The 24,527-nt window shown below is 45.5% G+C and overlaps 1 protein-coding gene across 1 annotated transcript in view; it reads left to right on the forward strand.

The window, feature by feature from the left end:
* The window catches only part of DNAJC21 (DnaJ heat shock protein family (Hsp40) member C21), a 210,439-nt gene that overhangs the window by 128,602 nt on the left and 57,310 nt on the right, over positions 1–24,527 (forward strand). The window contains exon 10 of the mRNA XM_086960516.1: positions 20,300–20,586. Within this exon, the coding sequence (XP_086816642.1) occupies positions 20,300–20,586 (287 nt within the window). The remainder of the gene's footprint in view (positions 1–20,299; positions 20,587–24,527) is intronic.

Genomic DNA, 24,527 nt, shown 5'->3' on the forward strand with positions numbered 1-24,527 from the left:
TTCAATATTTATCCAGTATTGTTGGTTGCCACGCTACGAAGAGTCCTTCTTTTATCAGCCTATACAGCGATACTCCCTAAATTTACAGCTCGCTGATGAAAATAACTTTGGGGATCCTATTTACAGTGCTACCTTACTGAATAGGAAGCTTTCACGCCCACTACTTGGAGTTGTGAGAAGCCCTGCACATTGCACCGGAATTGAGGCCAATCTTTTGCTCCATTGAGCAAATGATCAGTATTTGAAGTTGTGAGAAGCTTCGCCATACACACCACAATCAAGGCTTACCTTTTGCCCCATTGGGTTCAATATCCAAAATATATATACCTTTACTGGTATTTGACCAGCAGAACAGATAGGAGCCCTGATGAAGTTCCCTCTGGCAAAGAATCGTGAACGAAACGTGTTGGCTGTGCGCCAGTTTTAAAGATCTATTGAATAAAAAGAAACAACTTTGGAACAATTCTTAACTTTTGTGTACTGACTTCGCAACGAGTGCACCTTCCATTCTTCTTTGGTGAACCTGGCTACTAATGACACCCCTGGACGGCGGGTGTGGGAAGAGATTGCACCACCCTTTGAATTTATAGTACATACGGACTGAATGTTCTTGACCTTGGTATGCCGTTTGTTCTTTCCTTGATAGGTCCAATATTTATAAGCGTGCTCACTTTGAAGTAGGTGAAGCTTCTTGAGTTTCCTCCTACAGAGGTGACTGAAATTTCCTGGCTCCCTGCACTAGTCCCAGTCTGTCTAGTGGGCACAATAGGATAGTTTGAAGTCCTTTATGTGTGGGCTGAGTTAGTGCCTTTACAGTGCAAGTGTGGTAGGTGACAGCTTTGCACGTCTATCAAGTCAGATATGACCCCTCCTGCCAACACTCAGACCCTCTATTGTGATGCTATCTAGGAAGAATGTGACCCAAGAACAGGCTGCTGACACAAAATGGTTAGGACAAGAAAATGCCAACTTTCTAAAGTGTTGTTTTCGGAATTGTAACTTAAAATCTGACTTTACCATTAAAGAGGATTTTAAATTATAACTCCCCCCGACACCAAACTTGACTTTCGTATCTGTTCCTAATCAAAAGTTAGCACTTATTAAATGTAATAAGATAATCCAATGTTATCCGATTGGAGAGATAGGTCTCAACAGTGAAATACGAATTTGTGTGTTAATTACCAAAATCTGACGGTACGGCTGCATAAACGTGCCAACACAACAAGTCTTTTTCAGAATAACATTAATAGCAGATAAAGCAGTGGAACAAGATAGAAATGGAGATAGTAGTGGAGGTATGCCTGTATTGGAAATAAAAGAAGGGATCCAGCAGTCAGCATATTCATCATTATTAAAAGTGCTAGAAAACACAATAACAGTACTTGATGTGCAGTCAGACAAGTTAGATACCCAGATCGACCTGATGAATATAATCGCCTCATATATCGTAGGAATTAATACGAAATTGGAAACGCTAGCGAATCTGACTATTAAGGAGCAAGAAATAAATGCAGTAGTAGACAAAGATTGTGTATGTGGCCCAATAATCGATAAGCTAAGCAATGTTCCAGCGATTTTAACAAGCATTCTAAACGAAAGGAAAAATATCAGCGATGGTGGGGAAATAAACACAAATCGTATAAGTAAGACCTCAAAACTAAACCTACATAGCTCTATTTCTGGTTGCACAAATGTACCAATTATGGCGAAACATCAATGATCTCTACTAAAGCCGAATGGCTCAATAATAATATCAGTATTCCCGGAAGGATCAACTAAAGATGAACAGCGATGAGATAAGGATCATAGACAAAAACGTGGCCCACGCAAAGGCTCAGCAGGCCATACAAGATGGGCAAGGCAAGACAGAGATATGCCGGCAAACCAAGAGACAGGGAAAAAGAGCAAGGAAATCCAGAAAGAACATTCATTACCCAATACAAGATATAAATACCAACAGGAAATGGTTCCATATTTTCGAAGCCAAATAACAAATACAGGTGCAGAAATGCCATGTACACAAATAGACCAAAGGTCTACAGTAGTGGAAGAGTGTCAACCAGGAGATCACACCTGGTTGACCTCATTAAGTCATAATATACAAACGGACGAATCACTTAATATGATGCAGAGAAATCAAATTCAAAACCCATGTGTATCGGAACAAACTCTCGCGAAGCGACTACCCACTATCAGGAATAATCCTGTGCAAACAATGAGCAGCCCAGAGATGGAGCAAAGTCACCCCCACATGAGATGGAAAAGAAGGAAAACTACACAATCAAAATCAATAAATCAACAGGGGATAGCTCAGGAAATAATCAAAGAGAGGTATCGGAACAGACTCAAGTGAAACAATCATCGGATTTTAGGAGTAACCCAGTGGAAAGAAAGGGTATCAAAATCAATACACAAATAGGTGGCAGACATGGAAGTAATCAAAGAGAGGTATCAGAACAAATTCCAGTGAAGCAATCATCTGATGCTAGGAACAATCAAGTGCAAATAAAGGGCATCACTGAGAGGGAGCACACAAAATCTCTGTTAGAAGACGTACCCAAGGAAAAATGTATAATCAAAATCAATAAGCGACCAGGCAACAGACATGGAATCAGTCAAAGAGAGGTACTTCAATGCTCAGCACCTATTGTTAAACCATCGGGAAATAATCAAGAAAATATTTGGAACAAACAGATCATATTGACCCCCCACTAAATCTCTTAGGGGCAACAAGATATCCTCAATAGAGGGAATTTATTAAGACTTATAGCTGAAATTTCTACCTTAAAGCATTTGACCACTTCAGACCTGCTGTCAATTGAATTCATCGATAAAGAAGAAAATAGTAGCATGGAAAAAACACAATCGACCTGGAAAAACGATGAAATAGTAGCTCTAATAATGAATGCTAGACAAGAGTTCGAAAGTTGGGTATCACAATGACAAGACAGTAGAAGATATTGCCAGAATAATAAAAAAAAGGGTCGCAATGATGGGCATCCCCAGGCCATATTCAGGGCTGATCCCGACTATTGGGCAAAATCGCTATCAGGTCTCTACAATGAAATCAGTTTAACAAATACCCTCCCCACAAGCTGAAAGGGTCAATCATTAATCCGATTTTCAAGGGAGGTGACAGGGCAGATCCGGCAAATTATCAGTTAACTGCGCTTATGGACGTGGAAGCGAAATATTTTGCCTCACTAATCCTAGAGGACCTGGTAGAATGGTCAAATACAAACAGGCTGATTCCATTAAACCAAACCGGACTCCGTAAAGGATGTGGCACTACAACAAATATTTTAGCCCTTGCCACAATAGCAGATAAGTGCAAACGCCAGCGAAGACCTCTACAATTGTGTTTTATACACTTCAAATCCGCATTTGATCGCGTGAATCGCGGGCTACTATGGACCAAATTACAGAATCTGGGTCTTCCGGAAACAATATTACGTCCCATTATACAACTGTACACGTGGGTCCGTGTGAAAATGGCGAATGGTACTAAATTATCCAAAAAGATACAAACTGAGATTGGATTAAAACAAGGCTGTGTATTAGCCCCCCATTTATTTAACCTCTCTATGGCAGACCTCTCACCCCGACTGGATCAAGCAAATGCACATCCACTGCATTTGGGAACATTGCCCATAACGCATCTCTCGTATGCAGACGATATAGTTTTGTTCAGCCTGACCCGAGTAGGTCTACAAAGAGCACTTAACACCATCGCTGCTGCAGCAATTCTCCTCATATGCTGACTATTATGTTTTCCCATTATACATGACGAGCTCAGCTCGTCATAAGCACAGCTCAACCGTGCCTCATGACGAGCTGAGCTCGTCATGAGCAGCGAAGGGGTTAATGAAATCCTGATGTTTGCTAATACCAACGCACTGGCAATTAACAATACTAAAACAAAAACTATGTCAATCACGAACTGCATGCGCTTTCAGTATCAATTCAATATGGGAGAGACGCGCCTTGGAATAGTAAGTACCTATAAGTACTTGGGGGTATACATAGACAAAAGACTAAAGTTTCAATTTCAGAACCAATATCTTGAAAAAAAAGGAAATGGTATTATTTACGCTTTTTGTGCTATCGCAAAGAAGCTATATGGTCCTTCATTCACGCCACTAATTTCAGTGATGACCGCGAAGCTACTACCAGCAATAACCTATGCAAGCATACTGTTAAATGGTAAAGATGGAAAAATCTTAGACTCTCTACAAATAAAGGCCTACAAAAAAGTCTTCAGTTTACAACAGTCAGCAGCTCCGGCACAGGTCCAACTGGAATTCAGCCTCATCAAGCAGGAAATAGGGAGAAAATATGCTGTGATCAAAACTTGGTATAAACTTTGGCAGAATCGATCTAATATATTAAATGATGCCCTGTGGCAAGCCCAGGATGATCCAAATTCAAGCTACGGCAAATTCTTGAAAATGGCGTTGAATGAAACCGAGACGATGGAACTATGGGCGCAGAACCCTTCCTTCCAAATCTTCCGTAGCTTCACAAACAAGGCTGTAAAACTACAATCATTATTAGCAAAAAGATCTCACGGCTGGATGATTCTGCAATCCTATACATCACTTCGACTGGCGGAATACCTCGGCACAACATACTCGCCCCACTTGAAACGCAAGCTAATGGCAACTAGATTTGGGGTACGACCAAGCCTGGCTGAACAACCATCATGGAAGTATACCGGCGTCAAATCTTGTAGCTTATGTGGTGTAGCATGGCAAGATTTTATCCATCTAATATGTGTCTGTCCCAGCGTAAAAACGAAACACGTTCCTCTAGAACTCCCCGAGAACATTAGGCTTGAAACCAATCATCTGGCCTTCAGGAAACGGCTTAAGACCTTCCTGTTTCACTGAATGGTAATGTCTCTTATATCAGGTCTACAGCGCTGGGATTCCCCCGGGTAGCCATGCGCTATATAAGAAAGTACTCAATCATTCATTCATTCATTCATTCATTCATTCATTCTACTAAAAAAAGGCTTTTAATGACAGAGTAATTCGAACTTGTAGATTTGCAATCATTGAAATTCATATTATTTTATGAGAAAAATCATGTGGTACTTCCAAAACAATAATTTATATTGCCATTTTATAAAAAAAGAAAATGTTTAAATTTTTTTACATGTCACTATGTGCAAAAACCATAACTCAACAATAATATTATGTTGCAGAATTATGAACAAACTTTAAATGGCCTCATGATATGGATACCGCTTCCTGTAGGACTAAATAATTAACATGGGTTTTTTTTCGTGTTTTTTTTCTTGTTTTAAATACTTTTAATCATTTTACATGGATACCATATTTATATTATGACATTGTTATGGTTTTAAATAACTTAAACAATAAAGATAGTTTTATTTTGTGTTCATTACCAAGACATGTAAAACTTAAAAGTACATTTCCAACTTTTTAATTACAATGCAATGCTGTTGCATACCAGTAATTCTAAAATGTGAAGACTGAAAAGGCTTGGATATGGTTATACAATCATTTAAAAAGCCCTAGAAATTCACTGGGGAAAAAGGTTTACAGTTGGATAGGGTAATAATAGCTCACTTTACATCAAAAGGCCAAAAACTGAATTCTCTGAATATTTTAAACTAAAATAAACTGACTTTTAGCAGTTATACATTACTGAGCTAACTAAAACTTGTGTCACCACCATGCTCTGCTTATGACCTCAAAGATTGCATCACTCATGACAAGTTCAATGATATCAACATTTCAAATTACGTTGATGACAACACTGGGCTTGGTGAGAGAACACGTTCTAGTTAGCTCTGTGAACTATATCTAGTGAATTTTAGTGTTTTTTTATAGTGTATATATATATATCTCTCAGAGTGAGAGGACGTGACTCAGCAGCCAGAGCTGCAGACTTCGGAGCTGGGGATTCGTGTTCGAGCCTCTGCATCGGTTTGACATCCTGAGGTATTAAAGAATCATCAAAGGTATTCCCTTCAAAGAGTGAAAAGACTTTGCCAAATCTGTTTTTCCAGAATTTTATAAAAGCTGCACACTTTTTTAGATTTTGAGGAAGAATTCCATTAAATTCATGCAGCCTGATATCTGGGAATTCCTCATTATTTAATGTATGTAATCCAGTAACAGCAAAGCCTTCACTTTAGTAGCGCTTTCCACGAGCGCCAGTAACATTGCACAATGCCATATACATATTTTTTGTAGACGCAGGGAGATGAATTGGCATCTCTGTTAAAGACATTTAAAGTAATGTCATGAGCTGCCGATTAATCTCCTGTGTCTACAAATAATATGAAACTGTAAATGTGTAATGTAACTGGTGCTTGTGGAAAGCACTATGAAATTAAACAAAAATCCTGCAGAGTGAGCTGCTGCTAATGTGAGCAGGCTGCAGAATAAGGGGACCTGCTCAGCTGCAGACTTCGGAGCTTGGGATCAGTGTTCGAGCCTCGGCATCGGTTCGACATCCTGTGAATGATTGTAGGCAAATTTTCATCCAAAAATGCACAAAAAACAATTGATCGATATTGGAGGGGTGGTGGGAGCCCACACGAGCACTATTGTGGGAGAGGTGTGGGTGGAGAGCACAGGAATATTAAGTGGACAGTCAAATAAGAAGTGAGCAGAGGCAGGCAGGCAAAAAAACCAAGCCCAATCCACCTTAAAATGAACTCCAAACCAAACTATCCTTCACAAAACAAAAACCCAACTGACGGTGAACATTTAAAGGTTCAAAAAGCCTACATAAAGTACAAACAACAGAGCCGGAGGCACAGCAGGGGAGGCAGCAGTAACGTATCTGTGACATTAAGAGGGGATGGGCGTAAGAATGATATATTTTATTGTAAGCAGGTAGGGAGATGAAATTGTACACAAACAAACAAACAGAGCATGATTCCAAGCAAAAAAATAGCCTTCAAAGAACAGATAAAGAACCATAGTAGAATGAGACAGTACTAAATCCCTGCTTTGTGGGAGGAACACGAGCGAAAGGAGTGATAAAGAGACAGGATTGACAACTAGCAAGCAGGGATTTTTGAAGGACACTGACATAGACAAATGAAATGCAATGTCAAGAAAGATGATGTACTTGATGCCCACAGACTGATTACAGCAGGTCTTGAAGAGACTGCTGCGGTGACTAGCTTGACCTAAAAATGAATCGTTATTTAAACCCTTTAAACCCCCACAGAATCATGGTATTTGCCTGCTAGCACCATCATGGTCTTTTTGATATCCATTAAAAATCCCCTGTGGCTGCTGAAAACACTTGCATACAAGAGTGACTGGCACCATATTTTGTTTGCCTCTAATGATCAAACAGCATCTCCGAGCTACAGTCTGTAGTGTACGCAGTATGACTGTTAACTACACGGTAACCCATTATCCCGCCTAGAACATGTCCGCTCTGCATACTGACGTCATGCGTATGATGCGGCGACCCAGTCCGAATTGGAAGGAGGCTGCATACACTGGTAGCGTGGATAAAAAATGAAAAATTAGCTGCACATTGGAGCAAGCAAAAAGAATCCATTAGGAAGGGGGAAGGGGGTGTCCCTACGATGGTTGGGAACACACTGGTTGTTTTTTGGTACCCCTCACACACCAACAGGCCCCTTGGTGTCATGCTTCATCATTGGGGTCCTCGCACCCCTCTACGAGATGCGGCGTGTTGTGACCTACGGTTGCGTGGGAGCACTTACAGTGACTATGTGTGGTGTGGGTGAGGGAATTTATAAGTGAGTGCTGTGGTGGGGTTTAATAGTGAGTGAAGTTTAAAAAGTGCCAGGCTCGTGGGGTAACAAAAAACGTTATTTTGCCCCCGGGCTGGTACTGGTGAGAGAGGAGGTATTGGCGTAGCCTATGTGCGCCACCTCCTATGTGTGTGTAAACATGTTTCGGTGTAAAAACACCTTCTTCAGGACTGGGGTACACAAATCCCCACCTTACTCACGTTTCTCTACTTTTTCAGATTTTTCATATGCTAAAAAAGTGAAATTTACAAGTGCAGGTAATATAATGTACCTACTGGGTAACCGCTATTTAGCTGACCTGTAAGGAGAAGGACAAACATTTTTTTCAGGTGGTCCGTTAAAAAACCATAGGCTTGTTGATCCGTGGATACAGTCATAAAAAGGTGCGGTTCGAATTTCTAGACACGTTAGTGTCATTCTACACATGGAGAATGTGCCTGTAGTGAAAATATATATAAAAAGACAAATACTAGACAGACACAAATGTAACATAAAACACACACTCTATTTTTAGGCGAATTCTGAGTTGTAGTCAGCCCCTGTGATTCTCGCTGAGTCATAAACTTATTGTGGGAAAAAGAAAATTCTGTGAAGCTCACAGTGGGCATAACATACTGTTTTGTCAGGAGTTTACTACTCCATGAAACCGTGTTAACATAGGGGTTACTCGTGCTTCCTTGCTACCTGTAAGGAATAAACAAAAATACTGCTTTGCCCGGTACTTACATATTCGTAGGAGTGGTAAGATGGTTCTGTTGGGTTTGTATTACTCACGTGTCTATGAGGAGAATCCCTCTTCCCTGCCCCTTACGCCGGCTCCGTTGGTTGTGCCGTGGTGTTTGCAAAGGGCCCTTTTATACTGTTTGTGACTCGGCCCTAATTGAATTATTAGCAATCTGGGGAACCGGGTATGCCCGTATTTGGTTTGCCGGTAATTGAGGCTTTCTATCTGCTCATGTCGCGACCGCGCATGCGCGGTCGTTTGTTTACTAAGAGAAGCGCATGCGCATTGGGTTCCGAGGGCCTGATTTTCGTCGCGCATGCCCGGACAAGCTTGTACTTGTACTAATCATTTTCCAAGTGGAATAGGGTTCTTCTCTACTGTGCTGTAGATATTACATTTTGACAAAATAGATTGCCTGAAAAAACCAGGTTAGCCTGATTTCGATAAGGTTGTGACATACTTAGTCAGATCAGTGAGAAATAAGTAAAAGATAATAAAATTAAATTAATTAGCTTATCCTTTGATCTATTACTTCCCACTATTGTTCTGTCGACTAAGTTTACCCAATTTTCAGTGTACCGGGCTCAGTATGTTTTTACTTTTGACCTTCCTGTTTTTGAGATGAAAGATTCTAAAAAGGGCTGTTTAGGCCCTGTAAGACCTGTGGGAAATGTAGGCTATTTTCTGAAGACCTCCACAAACAGTGCCTATATTGCCTCTATCCTGGCCACAAACCCAGGGAATGCAGGTATAGCCACACTTTTTCAGAAAAAACCTTCAAAGATAGGGAGGGTAGGCAGTTACTCTGGCTCCCTGAAGAGAACGGCTGCTTCAGATTCGGATTCTGAACCCGACGAAAAGGCCCATTCTTCCTCAAGGAAAAGAAAGGAGGGCAGTCCCTTCTCACATCATGGGGACTCTAAGAGATCTAAGTCCCAGGACAAATCTGAGCTTAAACACCACAAGAAACCTCACAAAGGCTTCAAAAACCTCTTCCGCTCCTGGGTCTGCTTCTCTGACTCCTTTCAGAGACCAATCTTCTTGACCGTCGACGGCTTTGTCGTCGAAGATTCCACTCTCCTCAAGAAAACCTGAGAGTCCTACACAGTTGACGGCTTTACTGGTGACAACTGCGACGGTCAAGACATCTGCGGCGTTACTGCAATCAAATGATGGACGGAATTCTGACAATGCAAACATTCTCCCACAGTCAAAAGATCTGGATTAAATCCATTGTTCTTTTGCCCACTACGCAACCCCAGTTTGGACGCAGCTATATGCAAGTCAGTCTTGTCCCTGTGCCTCATGGAAACAGTCTAGACCGAACTGCCAGGCCAGGTCCTTCCTGGACCAGAAACATGCATCCTAGGACCGGTTTCAGGGTGTTACCCTTCTTCAGCCAGGCTAGCTTGAATCCAGTGGGACAGTGAGCAAGGGACCCACGTCTGGGCATACCCATCCCACTTAAGGCGAAAAGTGTTACAACAAACAAATAATGGACAGAATGCTGAAAATGCAAACATTCTCCCTCAGTCAAAAGATCTGGGTTAAATCCATCTTTCTTTTGCCTACTACCCCACCCCAGTTTGGACCCAGCCATATGCAAATCAGTCTTGACCCTGTGCCTCATGGGAACAGTCCAGACCGAACTGCCAGGCCAGGTCCTCCCTGGACCAGAAACAAGCATCCGGGGGTATGTCACCCTTCTTCAGCCAGGCTAGGTGGGAATCCAGAGTCTACGGCAGCATTGGCGGCGGCGGGAGCTTTGATGACCGTAAAGACGACTTAGTTGACGAGGGCTTCACCGTCTATGAGAATTTCACCATCGACCACAGGTTCGTTGACGACTCCGACGTCCCCGCAGACGAAGACAGTCCACGCACCATTGACGGTACCACAGGCGATCGCATCAGTGGTTGCACCGTCGTCATACCTGTCGATAGGACCATCAACGGAGGGAAAAAATCTGTCTTCAGCCCAGGTAGATTCAGGATTTTTTCGAAATAGCCCCTTTACCTGCTGCTCGCCTTTCTGACTTCCAAGAGTCAGAGGATGAAAGTATGTTTGGCCCTGCATCCAGTCAATTGCAGTTAAGGGTCAAGTGCCAAGATGCGGATGGTGAACCATCAGTGAACGTACCAGTGTCTCTGGTGTCTGATCTCCATCATGTGATTGACGACTATTAAAGTCATTTTCCGGACTCAAGTACCCCTCAGAGGCCTTTACCCCCTAAGAGGTACCCACTATTCTTCTAGGCCAAAAACACTCCCAAATCCACGCTGGAGAAGACTCTCCCTTCTCCTGTTGTCATCACAGAGGATACTCTGGATGCTCAGACAGAAGAAGGAGAAATACAAACGGACATGGATGCCCAAGATTAATGGGATGACTACACAGCCCCTATGTCACCATCTCCGATCCCTCCTGCTGCGGATTCCTCTCCGGTGGATTTCGGGGGATTTCATGATCTTCTTGAGCGTGCCTCCAAACTTTTTGATCTGCCAATGCCAACTAAGCAAACTGAGTGTTTTCTATATGATTTGAAACCAGGCACTCCACGTTCAGTTTGGGCAATCCCTATAGTTGACTTTCTAGGGCAAGAAGGGCTAAAGTTAATGAAAACACCTGCCTCCATTCCAGCTGTTATTCCAAAACTGGACAAAAAAAGACAAGGTTCCTGACGATTCACCAGCATTCCTCATTGGCCACCCTAGGCCGGAGTCTGTCATCATGCAAGTAGCGGAGAGAAGAGCCAAGAATCCATCATCCCCCTGCACTGCCCCACCGGACAAGGAGGACCGTTACCTCGACAATATTGGTAAGAGTTTCTCTTCACTGGCGGCCACCTCCATCAGAGCCTTTAATGCTATTGCCATTCTGGGGAGATATGACTGGCAGATTTGGTCGGACTTCTCTGCTCTGTTGGAGTATCTCCCGGAAGATAAAAAGAAAGAGCCAAAAGATATTCTTTTGGAGGGAGAAAGAGCATCTTCGGAGCTCACTGAAATAGCCACTGTGTTTTGACAAATGTGAGAATCACATTTGGCACAGGGATGGCTAAAAACAACCACCTTTCGTCCAGAGGTCTAAGCCAGGGTTTTAGACATGCCTTTCGACTGGAGTGCTTGTTTCGTAACCACATCGAAGAGGCACTAAAATCTATAAAGAAGGACATGGACACGGTCATAGCCTTAGGCAAAATCCAGCTTCGCCGCTCTCAGTCGTTTCGAGGTCGGGAGCAATTCTTATCCAGTCTGCAATTTCAGCAGACGTACCAGCCATATCTGCAGAGTACCTACCGGCCATACAACCGGTCTTATCAATCCAGTTATGCTCATACTTATTCAAAACCGTCAGGACGCAAGAGGCAGCAATCTGCTAGAAAGTCCCAAGACTGCAATAGGAGCCAATGAAGTTAATCAGACCCCTGCCACCATATCCCACAAGACGATGAACGTCTTCACAACCTTTCGGAAATGGACATCCATTTATTCAGAAAAATGAGTTCTAGATATCTAGCATGGCCACACGCTAGAATTCAGTCGGCATCCTCCAAATGTTTCACTGCGGAAAGTTCTGCTCCGTCATCTTCCAGATCTCAAAAAGGAAATAAAGTCAGTTCTTCTCAAGCAGGTCATAGAGGAAGTACCCCTCACCCAGCAAAATCAGGGACTTTATTCCCACTTCCTCCTCATCAAAATGGAAAATGGAGGCAGGTCATTGACCTCAAAATGCTGAACAAGTTAATCAAAAAAACAATCTTTCAGGATGCTCTCTCTTCAGTAGATTTTCTTCTCATGGAAAAGGGGGATTACCTGGCTTCTCGCTATCTCCTCAACGCCTATTTTCATATTCCCATCCACCCATTGAAAATTTGTGAGGTTCAAAGTGGCAGGGCGCCATTTTCAGTTAAAGTGCTTCCATTTGGTTTGAAGTCCTCTCCCAGGGTGTTCAGCAAGTGCATGGCACCGATAGTAGCCTTCTTAAGACGTTCAGGTACCAGGTGTTCCCTTACCTCGACGATTGGCTCATAAAGGCTCTGTCTTTTCAAGCGGCAGAGATTTTAACAAGGGCCTGTCGGAGTCTCTTGCAGTCTCTAAGTCTTAGCATCAATCTGGAAAAATAGTCTATTATCCCGCCCAAATCATTGGTCTTTCTGGGCACACGTCTCGACACAGAGCTGGGCAAGGCCTTTCCCACTCAAAAAAGAATAATGTGGATTCTGGCTACGACAAAGCTTCTTTCAACAAAAAGGTTAATTTCTGTGAGGCAGTACAAGACCATGCTGGGGAAGATGTCCTCTTGCATCCTGCTCATCTCCAACTGCTGACTTCGCATGCGAACGCTGTAGGAGTAGCTCGATGCGTAGTGGATTCAGACTCTAGGCTCATTCAACGACAAGGTCGCATTTCAGAAGCGATGACAGCCGCAATAGCCTGGTGAATGGTTAAGGAAAACCTTTCGCAAGGCCTCTCTTTCATGCACTCTGTGCCACAGCTGATGGTGATCTTGGATGCGTTTATGGACGGATGGGGGGGTGACCTTCAAGAATTACAGGTTCACTGCAAGTGGTCCAAACAGGACTCAGGGTGCCATATAAACATTCTAGAGCTCAATGCAGTATTTCTGGGTCTGACAGCCTTCCTGTCTCAGATGAAAGGTGCGTCAGTGTTAGTCAGGACGGACAACACTACGACAATCTTTTACCTCGAACGCAAAGGCGGCATGAGATCTCGAGCACTTTCCTTTCTTGCTCAAATATATGGGAACAGCTCTTTGCGAACCACATCCCCTTGCGAGTGGAGCATGTGCCGGGGGTTCACAACAAGAAGGCAGATTCTCTCAGCAGGGCCTCCCAACAGTGTCACGAATGGGAGCTCAACGACCAGCATTTGAAGGTGGATTTTCAGTCCTTGGGTTACCCAACATTCGATCTGCTTGCTACGTTCCTTAACCTTTTTTGCAAGCAGACATCCTCATCAAAATTCATTGAGAGATGCCTTCCAGTATCCTTGGACAGGGATATTTGCCTACGCATTTCCCCCATTTCCACTTATTCCTTGGATACTTCCGAAAATGAAGCAAAAGCCTTGTTGGATCATTCTCATTGCTCCCGGTTGGGCAACACAATTCTGGTACACCAAGTTGCATCGCCTTTCAGAGTGTGCTCCGATTCCCTTCCCTCCAAAGGAGGATCTTCTCTACGTGAACTAGGGCCAAGTGGTTCATCCACAAATTTCTTCTCTTCATTTGTCGGCTTGGCTCCTCACCACGCTGAATTTGGGGATTTGAGGCTTTCCAAGGAGTGTTCTAACATACTACAGAAGTCTGGAGCTCCGTCTACGTTGACATGTTACACAACTAAATGGAAAAGATTCTGTGCTTGGTGTATCTCGCAACTTTTACATCCATTCTCATCATCTCCGGCGCAGGTACTGCCTTATCGCTTGCACTTAGCAAAATCAAAACGTTCTCACTCTTCCATAAGAGTTCACCATGCTTCAATTTCTAGGTTTAGAATCAGTAAATAATTTATGAAGGGTCTTTTTAGAGCTTTTCCTCCTGTTAAGCCTCTTTCAGTTTTGTAGCAATTAAACACCGTCCTGTCACAACAGACTTTGAGCAAGTGCACAAATGTGCATTGAAGTTCCTTTCCTTGAAAGTGGCTTTCCACTTGGCCATTATGTCAGCCAGGCGCATCAGTGAAATCCAAACTCTCACTATAAAAGAACTGTATCTGCAATTTTTGCCAGACAGTTATCCAACACATTAACCCTTCTAATTGTCTTACCAACGTTCTTTCATAATCCATTCTCAGCAGCGGAAAGGGCTTTGCATTCTCTGGACATTAAACGTTGTTTAAAGTTTTATCTACAAAGAATGAAGACCTACCTAAATCCACTCAGCTACTGATCTTTCTCTGCACCTAGGAAAGGACAAGACTTGACACGGGCCATCACCTCCACGATTTCCTTCTGTCATGATAAAGCTGGCCGCCTGCTTCTTGCAAAAACACAAGCTCACTCTACTAGGAAAGTGGCAACTTCCTCTGCCCTGTTTGCAGGAGCATCACATAGGGTGGGCGGCATCGTGGGCGAACGCTCACACATTCACAAAGCATTACTGCCTTGATGGTTGAAAAAAGGCAGATATTTCTGTTGGACAAGCTAGACTTCGACACCTGTTTGCCCAAGGTAGGCAGCTTTTAGCATTCTGTGTTCTTTACATGCTGTTTGTAAATTTGTATGCCTATTATTCTCGTCTTGGTTTTTGATGCTACAAGTTTACGTTTTGGTTGGATGATTCTCCTGCCCACCACCTTTCTTTTTCTCTTATTGTGCTTGTACTGCCTACTAGTCTGATTCAAGCATGTAAATCTATGAAAGATTCAATACAGGAGAAAAACCATGTTACTTACCTGTACTGTGGTTCTCCAGTTTTGATATCTTTTATAAATTGACATCTGACCCTCCCTCCCCCCCGATTAGGCTCACCAATTACCTCAGAGTTTTGTATACCTATACATCTGATAGATGTATAGGTATACTAGCCTCAGATTCCTTAACGTAGAATTATCTCAAGGGTCGAGACTGGATCCGGAAAACTTTCTTTGCCACAGCATCTCTGCGCGCTGGGGGCGGTACCATGTGACTCCACCCTGACGTCCGCGGGCGCAATGTCAGCGAGGTCACATAAGGCCCTCCCCGGCGCGCTGACGTCAGTTTCCTTCTTTTCCACGTGCCATGCGTATCCGGATCGTGTCCTGGGGTGTTTTCAGGCCTTTTTTCACGCTTTGCGTTTCTTTTTGAGAACAGTGTGCGAATGCCTTCGGGCTTCAAGACGTGCTCGTCTTGTGTGCGCCAGATGTAGGCGACGGACCCTCACCTCATTTGTATGTGGTGTTTGGGTGAGCATCATGACTCCACGGACTGCGAAGCTTGTCAGCAGATGAAGCCGAAGTCCCGGCAGGAGCGTCGGATGAAGCTCCTTTAGGCCCGTATGTCCAGGTCAGCTTCGTTGCCACATCCGTCCCATGCGCAAGGGGCCAAGATCCGCCGCTTTAATCTCCGACATCTTCCTTTGAGGCTGCAGAGGCGTCGCTAGCCTGTTGGTAAGTGTTGCAGCTTGTCCCCGCGGCCCGGTCCCCGCCCTGTGGGGGGGCGCGGGTTCTCCTCGGGTAGTGCGGCCTTGCACTTCGCCACCCTACCCGTCCTTTCCCGTTGTGGGGCTGACCAGAGCCCAAATGGAGGCTGATGCTGCAGGCCTCTATGGCTCCTCCTTCTCCTCCTCTTCCTGGGACGGCAGCGGATTCCTTGCCTCGTGCGGGTCCCTCTGCAGAGTCGCCGGCGGCTCCGGCCCAGTGCCGACAGGCTCTGCTTCAGGTCTTGGAGGTGTGGTGTCGTCGCAGGTGCGGCCCTACGGGGTTTCCCCCTTCGGCACACGCCACCTCTGCTTTACCGCAACCCCCATGTGGGGGGTCCCTGTGGTGTCACAGGAGGTTGCTGGGACTTGGGGCTCGTCCGCGAGTTCTCCTCGGTCCTCTGGGCAGGCAGCGGCCTTGTCAGAGGCTGAGCTGACACCGCTGAGGCGCCGGTGGTTGTTGGCCCTGGTGGCACCGCAAGGGCTGGCTAAGGGCCGGGGCGCGTCCCCGGGTCCCTCTCGTCTCTCCATGCAGGCGGCTGCCTCGTCAGAGGTCGGGTTGGCGCCTTTTCGGCACCGTTCTTTAGCCGCCCCGACTCAGACCCCACCCTGCTCTCCTGCTGCACAGGTGGTGGTGGTGGTCGTCGAGGCATCCCCTTCGATGCCGATCGATGTCGCGCTGACGCCAATGGTGGACTCCACAGTGCCGGGCCGGCGTCGGGTCGTCGACTCGTCTTTGGAGGCCCCCTCTTCTCCAGAGGTTCGGCAACTGTTTGTCTCTCCTTCCCCGGAGATGTGGCGACGCGTCGTGGCCTTTCCCCGGCGTCTTCCAAGAACAGCTCTTAGCCGCCCCCGCGCCCACAGTCCTCCCCAGAGACGTCTCAGGTTCCCCACTCATCTGTCAACTCTCCACCTTTCAGAGTTTGGCCATTTCTACCTCCGGTTGGGCTGGGGGATGGCCGGCTTAGTGTACAGCCGTCGCCCACAGAGGAATTGCTCTCCCCACCGCGTTGTCCTTCGGAGGCGAGTGCTGCCTTTGCCCGGGCTGTCTCCACGGCCGCTAGGATTTTGCACATGGGACACCTAGCTGCCCATTTCCCCACGGACCATTTGCTCGAGGTTCTCCATCAGGGCTCTGGTGGACTGGAGCTACTTCTTCCCTTTGAAGCTTGTCTCCATAATTCTCTTTTGGGGGCCTGGGGTCGTCCTGCCACGGGGGACCCGGTGCCCCAGTTACTCCTGCACTGCCACTGTCCTGCTCCGCATGATCCTGTCTGCCTTTCCTTCCACCCTTCTACCCGGGGCCCTCTTCCGCAGACTGCCTTTCCCTCTCTGCCTTTGGTGTTGTCTCCTCTGTCACGGAAGGCCCGGTGGCTAAATTCCTGGGGGCTAGATTCCTGGGGCCGAAATATCTCCGCTTCCTCCAGCGCTGCCTTAGGGGCGCTCACTACGCTTTGTGTGTTAGCAAGAGCTACTTTCAGCTTGTGGGATTCCGCGGAGTCCCTTTTGTCCTCTGCCTCTCAGGAGGGTGCCCATGCTAATCTGCAGCACCATGTGCTGGATGGCCGGGAGCTAGACCTGTTTATTCTTCGCCCGGCTCTTGATGTTTCTGAGGCTCTTGGTCGCTCTATGGCTAGTTCGGTGGCCCTCCGTTGCCATGCTTGGTTGAGGGATAGTGTTTTCCCTGAGAATTTGAGGGAGCATCTGGTTGACCTCCCTTTCGATGGCAGTCTTTTGTTTCACGCCCCTTCGGATTCTGCCATTCAACGGTTCCTTGTGGGGCTTCGTCGTCCTCCTCCTCCTCCCACCCAGTAAAACTGGATGTCACCTGATGTATTCTGGGAGGTATTCTCCCATTGTTCTTCTGGGGCCTGGTGTTTAGTGACCCTGGTTGTGTGTTCTGTGTGGTTGAGTTGCCTTCAGGGCCCTTCGTTCGGCCCTTTGGGGCTAATGGATGCTGGTCCAGCCCCCCTATTTTGACTAGTGGCTTTGACTGTCGGTAAAGCCTTGTCGTTTCTGAGATTGGGCCTTCTGTGTCTACTTTTATTGGCTGACTGGTAAGCCGTCTGCGGTTCTACTCTAAGTTCTTCCTGTTTTGTCCTCTGCTGCGGAAAGTTATTCCTAAGAGGTGTTCCCATGTTTTCTTGGGGCGTAGCCTACCCTATGTGGGGTTCTTGTAGCTATTGTATAGCTCTGTCATGGGCTGGGGAGCGATTTCCCCCCCCTCCCTTTTTCAGATTCTGTGGCCTACATGGCGTCACGGTATACTGCAGGTTCGGTCTCTTTAACACTTGTCTTGGCGCAGCCTGTACTGCATCCATGTTCGCTTCGTTGCTAGACCAGCCTGGCATGCTGTCTTTCGCATCGTGTTGTGGTGCTTCCGCCCTTTTTGGCCAGCGTTCTGCCTGGTCCTCTGCCTGGTGTTCCAGGGGGACTAGCTTTCTTAGCTTTCTGTGTTCTGGTTGATGGCTTGGGCCGTCTTACGTCTTTACCTTTTTTTTCTACCTCGTCCTGCTTCCTCCCCTTGGGGTGTGTCCTGGCCTTCCCCGGCATCTGCCTTAGGCTTGCACCTTGCTTGTTCTGGGTGCCCTGTTCCTTGGGGCTGCCTCTTGCTGGCTGTGCATGCCTGCTTGCTCTGGTCCACCGTCGTGGCCCTTCGTGGGTTCCCTTGTGCCCCTGCCTCTTGTCTGGCTGGGGCTTTGTGCACTTGTCTTCTTACGCCTGCACTGTTGGCGGTGGGGCTGTTCCTGCCTTGTCCGCTGCCTTGTGGCTGCTGTCTGCTCAGCTGTTCCCATCGCTGTGTGTGTGTTTCTACAGCGGGCCTTGCCTCCGGTTCTACCTCTTCTCCCTGGCATTGTAGGTGGTTCTTTGTTTTTGTGGCGCTTCGGGTGCTGTCTGTCCCGGCGGGGTGTTAGGGCGGTTTTCCCTTCTTTGGGCTTGGGATCCCCTGCCCTTCCCTTTTGTCCCTGTGACGTGTCCCCTGCTGGGATCCTGTGTCTCTCTCTCTCTCTCTCTCTCTCTCTCTCTCTCTCTCTCTCTCTCTACTGAGAGGCTCTCACAGGCCCTTCTCCCTTCTGGGTATGGCTTTGGTATCTATTCTACGTTAAGGAATCTGCGGCTAGTAGTCTCTATCAGATGTACAAGTAACTTACCTTCGGTAATGGTGTATCTGGTAGAGACAATTCTAGCCGCAAATTCCTTCATGACCCGCCATTCCTCCCCATTCTGCGAGGGCCTTTGGCTTGTTTTTCTGCACTCGCCCCCCCTCTGGGGGACTCGTCTCCTGCGAGTGTAATCTTCACCTCCTCCCTGTCGGGATGCTTGCTCTATTTAATTGTTCTAACCTTTCCTTTCTGGTACAAGATAGGTTGGTTCATGTGTACTTCGGCGTCCCTACTCCCTGGTTTTCTTTTTCAGTTTGGGGGCCTACTTTTACTTTACTTATCTTTTACTTGCTTGGGTCTTCTGGCTCCTCTGTGGTCCTCTTCGTTGGGGTTTTTTGGCTATGCCTGAGCCTTTGGCCCCTTACAGGAGATCCGCCTTCCTTGATGGAGTTGTCTTGGGGTAACTTGCGGTTACTCGTCTGTTCCTTCACTTTTGTGGATAGTGATTGCAGACTCTCCTTGTCTGCTAATATGCTCCTCACATGCTTTCTGCCTCCAGGAAGGTTGTCCCCTTAGCTTGCAAGGTTGCTCTTCAGAGCGGTGCTCTGCTCTTTCCCTGCTATGGCTTTCAGTACCTTAGTGCCTAGCACTTTTCCAAATGGTGCTGTTTCTCTCTTTTTGTCCTTTCTCTATTTACTGTTTTTACTCACACTGTTCCTATACTCTCTACAGTTTTGTTTGTGATGGCTCCGCATGGTGGCGCGGAAAAGTTCTCTGAAGAAGGCTGACGTCAGCGCGCCGGGGTGGGCCTTATGTGACCTGGCTGACGTCAAGCCCGTGGACGACGTCAGGGCGGAGTCACGTGGTACCGCCCCCGGTGCGCAGAAATGCTGTGGCACAGAAAATTTTCCGGAACCAGTCTCGCGCCTGGGGATAATTCTTCGTTAAGAAATCTGCGGCTAGAATCGTCTCTACCAGATACACCGTTACCCAAGGTAAGTACCTTGTACACTTGTGCTCGAAATCCGAGGTATAGAGGCTCTGTGGGGAAGGGAACTCTGAGGTCTCAGCTGTGAATGGTCGAAGTTTGGATGTTTAAAAATGAGGCTGAAAAGTTACTTAAGTGAGTTTTCTGTTCTATGGAGGTCTTTGGTGATGTTTTATTACTGCTATTTCTTCTGTTAACGTGAGACTCCCACCATGATAACGGGTAAGATTCATGCATGTGAATCAATAAAAGATAACAATACTGGAGAACCACAGTGTACAGGTAAGTAGCTTGTTTTTTCCTTCTTTTTCCCAATTTAAATGGCAGAAATAAAATACCTTGCCAATTCTGCTTGTTGAAGGATATTTAATTCTGTAGCCATTTTAAAACAAAATGACAGAAAATGTGTTTAGACGAGCAATGGTTATAAATGTTTTTGGAAACAGACACTTTGCAGGCCATATTCTGTGAATGTTTAACTAGATGTAAATGGGTTAGTGTTAATGAATATAACCATGATGTTGTACTTGGATTTTAATAACATTCTCTGAATGTCCTTTTCTTTCTAGTCTTGTGAAGAACCCTTACCTATGGATAATGTTGTTGAATCAACAAGTGTCAGTCAAGAAGCTGATAATTTGGACAATGAGCTCATTCAAGATGAACCTGACAAAATTCATAGAACTAATAGTTTTCAAGAAGAAAACATGAGTTCCTCTGTGAATGCTGCCAAAGAAGAAACTGAGAGTTGCTCTGTGAATGATGCACAAGAAGAAATTGAGAGCTCCTCTGTGAATGCTGCACAAGAAGAAACAGAACATTCTTCTCCGAATTGCCAAGGCAGTGGAGTAAAAAAGTAAGACCCAGTGCCCAGTAAAGAAGACTATTTCTCCTGATTTCCCTAATCCTCTCCCCCTCCGTGCTTGATTTTCTTAATCTTGGGTTCCGAAGCTTTGTCTTGCTCTTGTCAAACTGGTACTGTCAGGTCTAATAGTGATCAACGAATTATAATAAGGTGCCAAATGGAGCATTAGTTGCAGGTGTTTATGTTCTAGCACAAGCATAATTTAGGTACGCGCATGCTACTAATGACTTTCATAAGATACCTAATGGAGGTCATTTCGCATCTTGAATATTAATTATACAGTATTCCAATATGATAGTTTATAGCTTTGATATAAAATTAGTCTTCAGTTCAGAACGTTATTTATAATCTCTACTAAGTATTTCTTAAAGGGGAAATGGTTAGTATGTGGGGCACCGGATATTTTGTAAGATCTAGGCCTCAGAAACTTTTCCATTTATTACCAGTAGCTGCAGTAATAATAGGGAAGTCTTCTAATACTGTGCACCTTCCTTTAATTGTCAAAAATATCTCTAGCAGCTATTGAGAAAAGGTGTGTTAATTACTGGTGGAAACAATACTTTTGCCAATTACTCTCCACAGTCTGTACATATTCGAAATATTGTGGAATTTGTTATGTTATGTTTGTGTTTTTGTAGAGTGCACTATTATTTGCGATCGTATCCTGGCATAGAGCAAATATATTTGCCTAGTCCTGGCTTGGGTGGGGGTCGAGGGGAGGGTTAATTGAAAAGCCAGGTCTTAAGCTTCCTAAAGACCTCAAGTAGGGAGGAGGTTCAGAATGAGCCTGGTTGCCGAGTTCTGGATCGTTTGTAGTCTTCTGGTGAGTTGCTTGGGGATTTGCGGTGTAGAGGGTGGTCTCGTTGTCCAGCTTGCTGGTGGAAAGCCCATGGGTGACTGGTTTTTTGGTGTTTCTTGGGAGCTATTTGTACACTGTCCTCAGCATCTTTAGGGTGTGAAAAAGGATTGCTATGATGGTGTTGACTTCCACAGCCATGTTCAGTTTGTTGTTCGTGACGATCTTGAAGTTCCTGGCATAGATTATGGGGAGTGGATGTGGATTTAGGGTGAGCCGGCTATCAAATTGACAGGTGTTCTTTTGAAAATCACTACTTCTGTTTTGTCGCTTTGTGGCTGCTGAGATTGAGACAATTGGACTTCATCAATTTGGCAACTTTGTTCATGCAGGCTCTGAACTTGGTCCTTGTGTTGGGGGTCTTATCAGAGAGTATGAGTGTTGCTCCGTCAGCCTAGGAGAGGATGTTGATGTTGTGTGCACTTATGACACTGGCCAGAGGGATGGATCATGTATGGGTTAAATAGGGGTAGGTCTGAGAGACGAACCTTGAGGCACTTCACTTATGAGTTTGGGGTCTTCTGAGTACCGTGCCATGCTGACAGCTTGTGTCATCTCTAGCAAGAAGGAGCAGATCCAATGAAGAGCCGGGCCTTTGCCTATTTCATGTAAAGGTTTGATGAGGATAGACTGTGTCAAATGCTGCTGAGAGATCCAGGAGGATGATGCTGCTATATCACTTCTGTCCAGGATCATGCAGATGTCATCTATCAAGAATTTGCTGCGTTCTTCACATTGGGCCTTATTATCATTTTGATCTCTTTATTGGTATACAAAGATTTCTCAACTCTCGGATGCTTTTCTGCTGGTTTATTAATATTAACTTTAACCTGTGCTCTTTGTTTTGGTCTGAATATTTCAACTCAATGGATTATAGAGTAATTGTTCTTACTTTTAGTTTCCTAACATTTTGTTATGGTTATGCGTGCTAGGAGGGCGTTGAAAAAACGAAAATCGAATTAAGTAATCTGACTTTTGAAGTATAATATTTCATGTGATCTACTCGTCATTATTAATTATTTGATAATCATTTTATGAATTAAGCAGTCATGTAATATAGGACCAGATGTATGTATGCTAGGTTTTTCGATTACCAAGTAGCGAATGTTTGCGATTCGCTAGTTGGTAATCGCAAACAGCGATGTACAGATGTGTGTTAAACACATTTAGCGATTCCCTGTGGGTTGCAAATAGACTTCTCTCATTAATATTCATGACCTAGGTCTCGGTTTGCGCCCTAATGGGAATCACAGGGATGCTGGCCTGCTGGTATCAGCTGACCACCATGTCTGTGATTGCTTTTAAATAAAGCAATGTTTTTTTTAAAAATACAGCCCGTTTACCTTATAAGAAAACTGGGTGCGTTTCAAATTGTAAAATGAAAAGCTTTCTTTTCATTAGGTCTCGCCTTGCGTTGCGCCCGAATGCGCTGCCATTGCTTTGCCAGGCATGCAGTATACACTATAGTGTGGCAGCTTCGTGCAAGCTCCGCCCACTCTCCGGACCACCTTTTACATTGGCTTAGGTCCTATATGCTGCCTTCCGATTGGTTTTAGCCTTGTTAGTCCCTCCTCCTCATGGCCATGTCGTCCTATGTATACTTCCAGAGCTAATGGCCCCATTACTTTTAAAACTCTTTTGTTCCTGTGGCTTCCCCACTTCCCTCCTGCAAGCTGTGACTTTTTGGCCCAATACCGCCCCCTTCTGTTCTTGCCTTTTTACCCACCCGCACTCTTGGTTTAAATGCAATAGGACCCGCCTAAATGCGAGTTCTATTGCATTGCAAGTGTTTGTTAAAGTAGTGCGCAGTCATTTACATTTGACATGCACGCGATGCCTGACATCACAGCACTGCCCCTTCCGCCCGCACCACCTCTCTCTCTGCATCTACTGCCGCTCCCGGACCCCTCGCCTCCTCCAGCTCCTAGCACCGCACAGCTCACCATGGCTAAATCAGCAGTGGGTCAGTGTGAGCCTCTTTTTTTATCCTGAGGGACTACGACTGGGACCGGACAGTTGGCCTGAAATGGATTTGCGTCAGTGCAGAAAAGCAAATGCTTTGTGCTCCCGGGCAAGCATGGAATTAAGGAAACGAGACATGGCAAAGACTATAGGGAGAGTGTGTATCAGATCTTAACGTTCTATACACCTCCAAACACTGTGTGCATCCCATGTTTCTGCATAATGGTATGAGCCAAGGCCATCTGGCAGAATTCTAGCCTGGGCAAAAAGAACGTGAATGTCGGTCTCGTCAGGGCTGTTGCAGTCAGACAACCAACAGAGGGCTCATTTGATCAGTTATTCACAAATGCATTGCCCGGGAGGGTCCCTGTTCTAAACTGGACATACATCTTCCTTGCCATAGGAGGCTGTATGTCATCCAAAAAAGACTCAAAGAGGTACTCGGTTTTTATGTTAAGAAATTCAGCCGTTAGATGCCCGAGTTTGGTGTTCATCTGCAGATCGACTAATTTATGTGCCCAATAGGCTCTGACAAGTTGCAGTCGAGATATTGTTAGGGACACACCTCTGGATTAGTCCACAGGTTGGGCATCCCTATTCTTGCACAAGTTTCTATGATGTGCTTGAACCAAGGCAACTTTCCCACCCCCAGTAGACCCAAGACCCCCTTAAGTTCATTTCGGTAGGATGCCAATTCAGGAGTTTCCCACAGTCTGCGCCAGAAGGTCAGTAGTCTTAAACCTATCTCTTCTGCAATTGGTTTGACTCCTAAATCCAGGCGTGGCGGGATGAGGGGAGTGCTAGGCAGTAAGCCCAGGAGCTTTCTCATAAATTGGTTTTCTGTTTTGGCCAATCCGCCAGAAGGGCGGTGGCCCCATAGTTCAGCCCCATACATTGCAGCACTCCTCACTTGCACTTTATATATTTCAACTAGAGGGCCTGGCGGTTTGTATAAGGAGTTGCTATAAGATTTACTTATTCCCCCCTGCCAGCTGCGCTAGCCTCAAGCCTGTCTTGGCTAGTTGTGGGCCCCATTCAAATGTTTTGGACAGCCTGACGCCAAGGTAATCGAAGACAGTCACCCCCTCTAGGAAGGTGCCCTTTAGAGAGGGGT

The sequence above is a fragment of the Lissotriton vulgaris genome, chromosome 3_1, assembly GCF_964263255.1.
Source record: "Lissotriton vulgaris chromosome 3_1, aLisVul1.2, whole genome shotgun sequence".
In the NCBI taxonomy this organism is placed as follows: Eukaryota; Metazoa; Chordata; class Amphibia; order Caudata; family Salamandridae; genus Lissotriton; species Lissotriton vulgaris.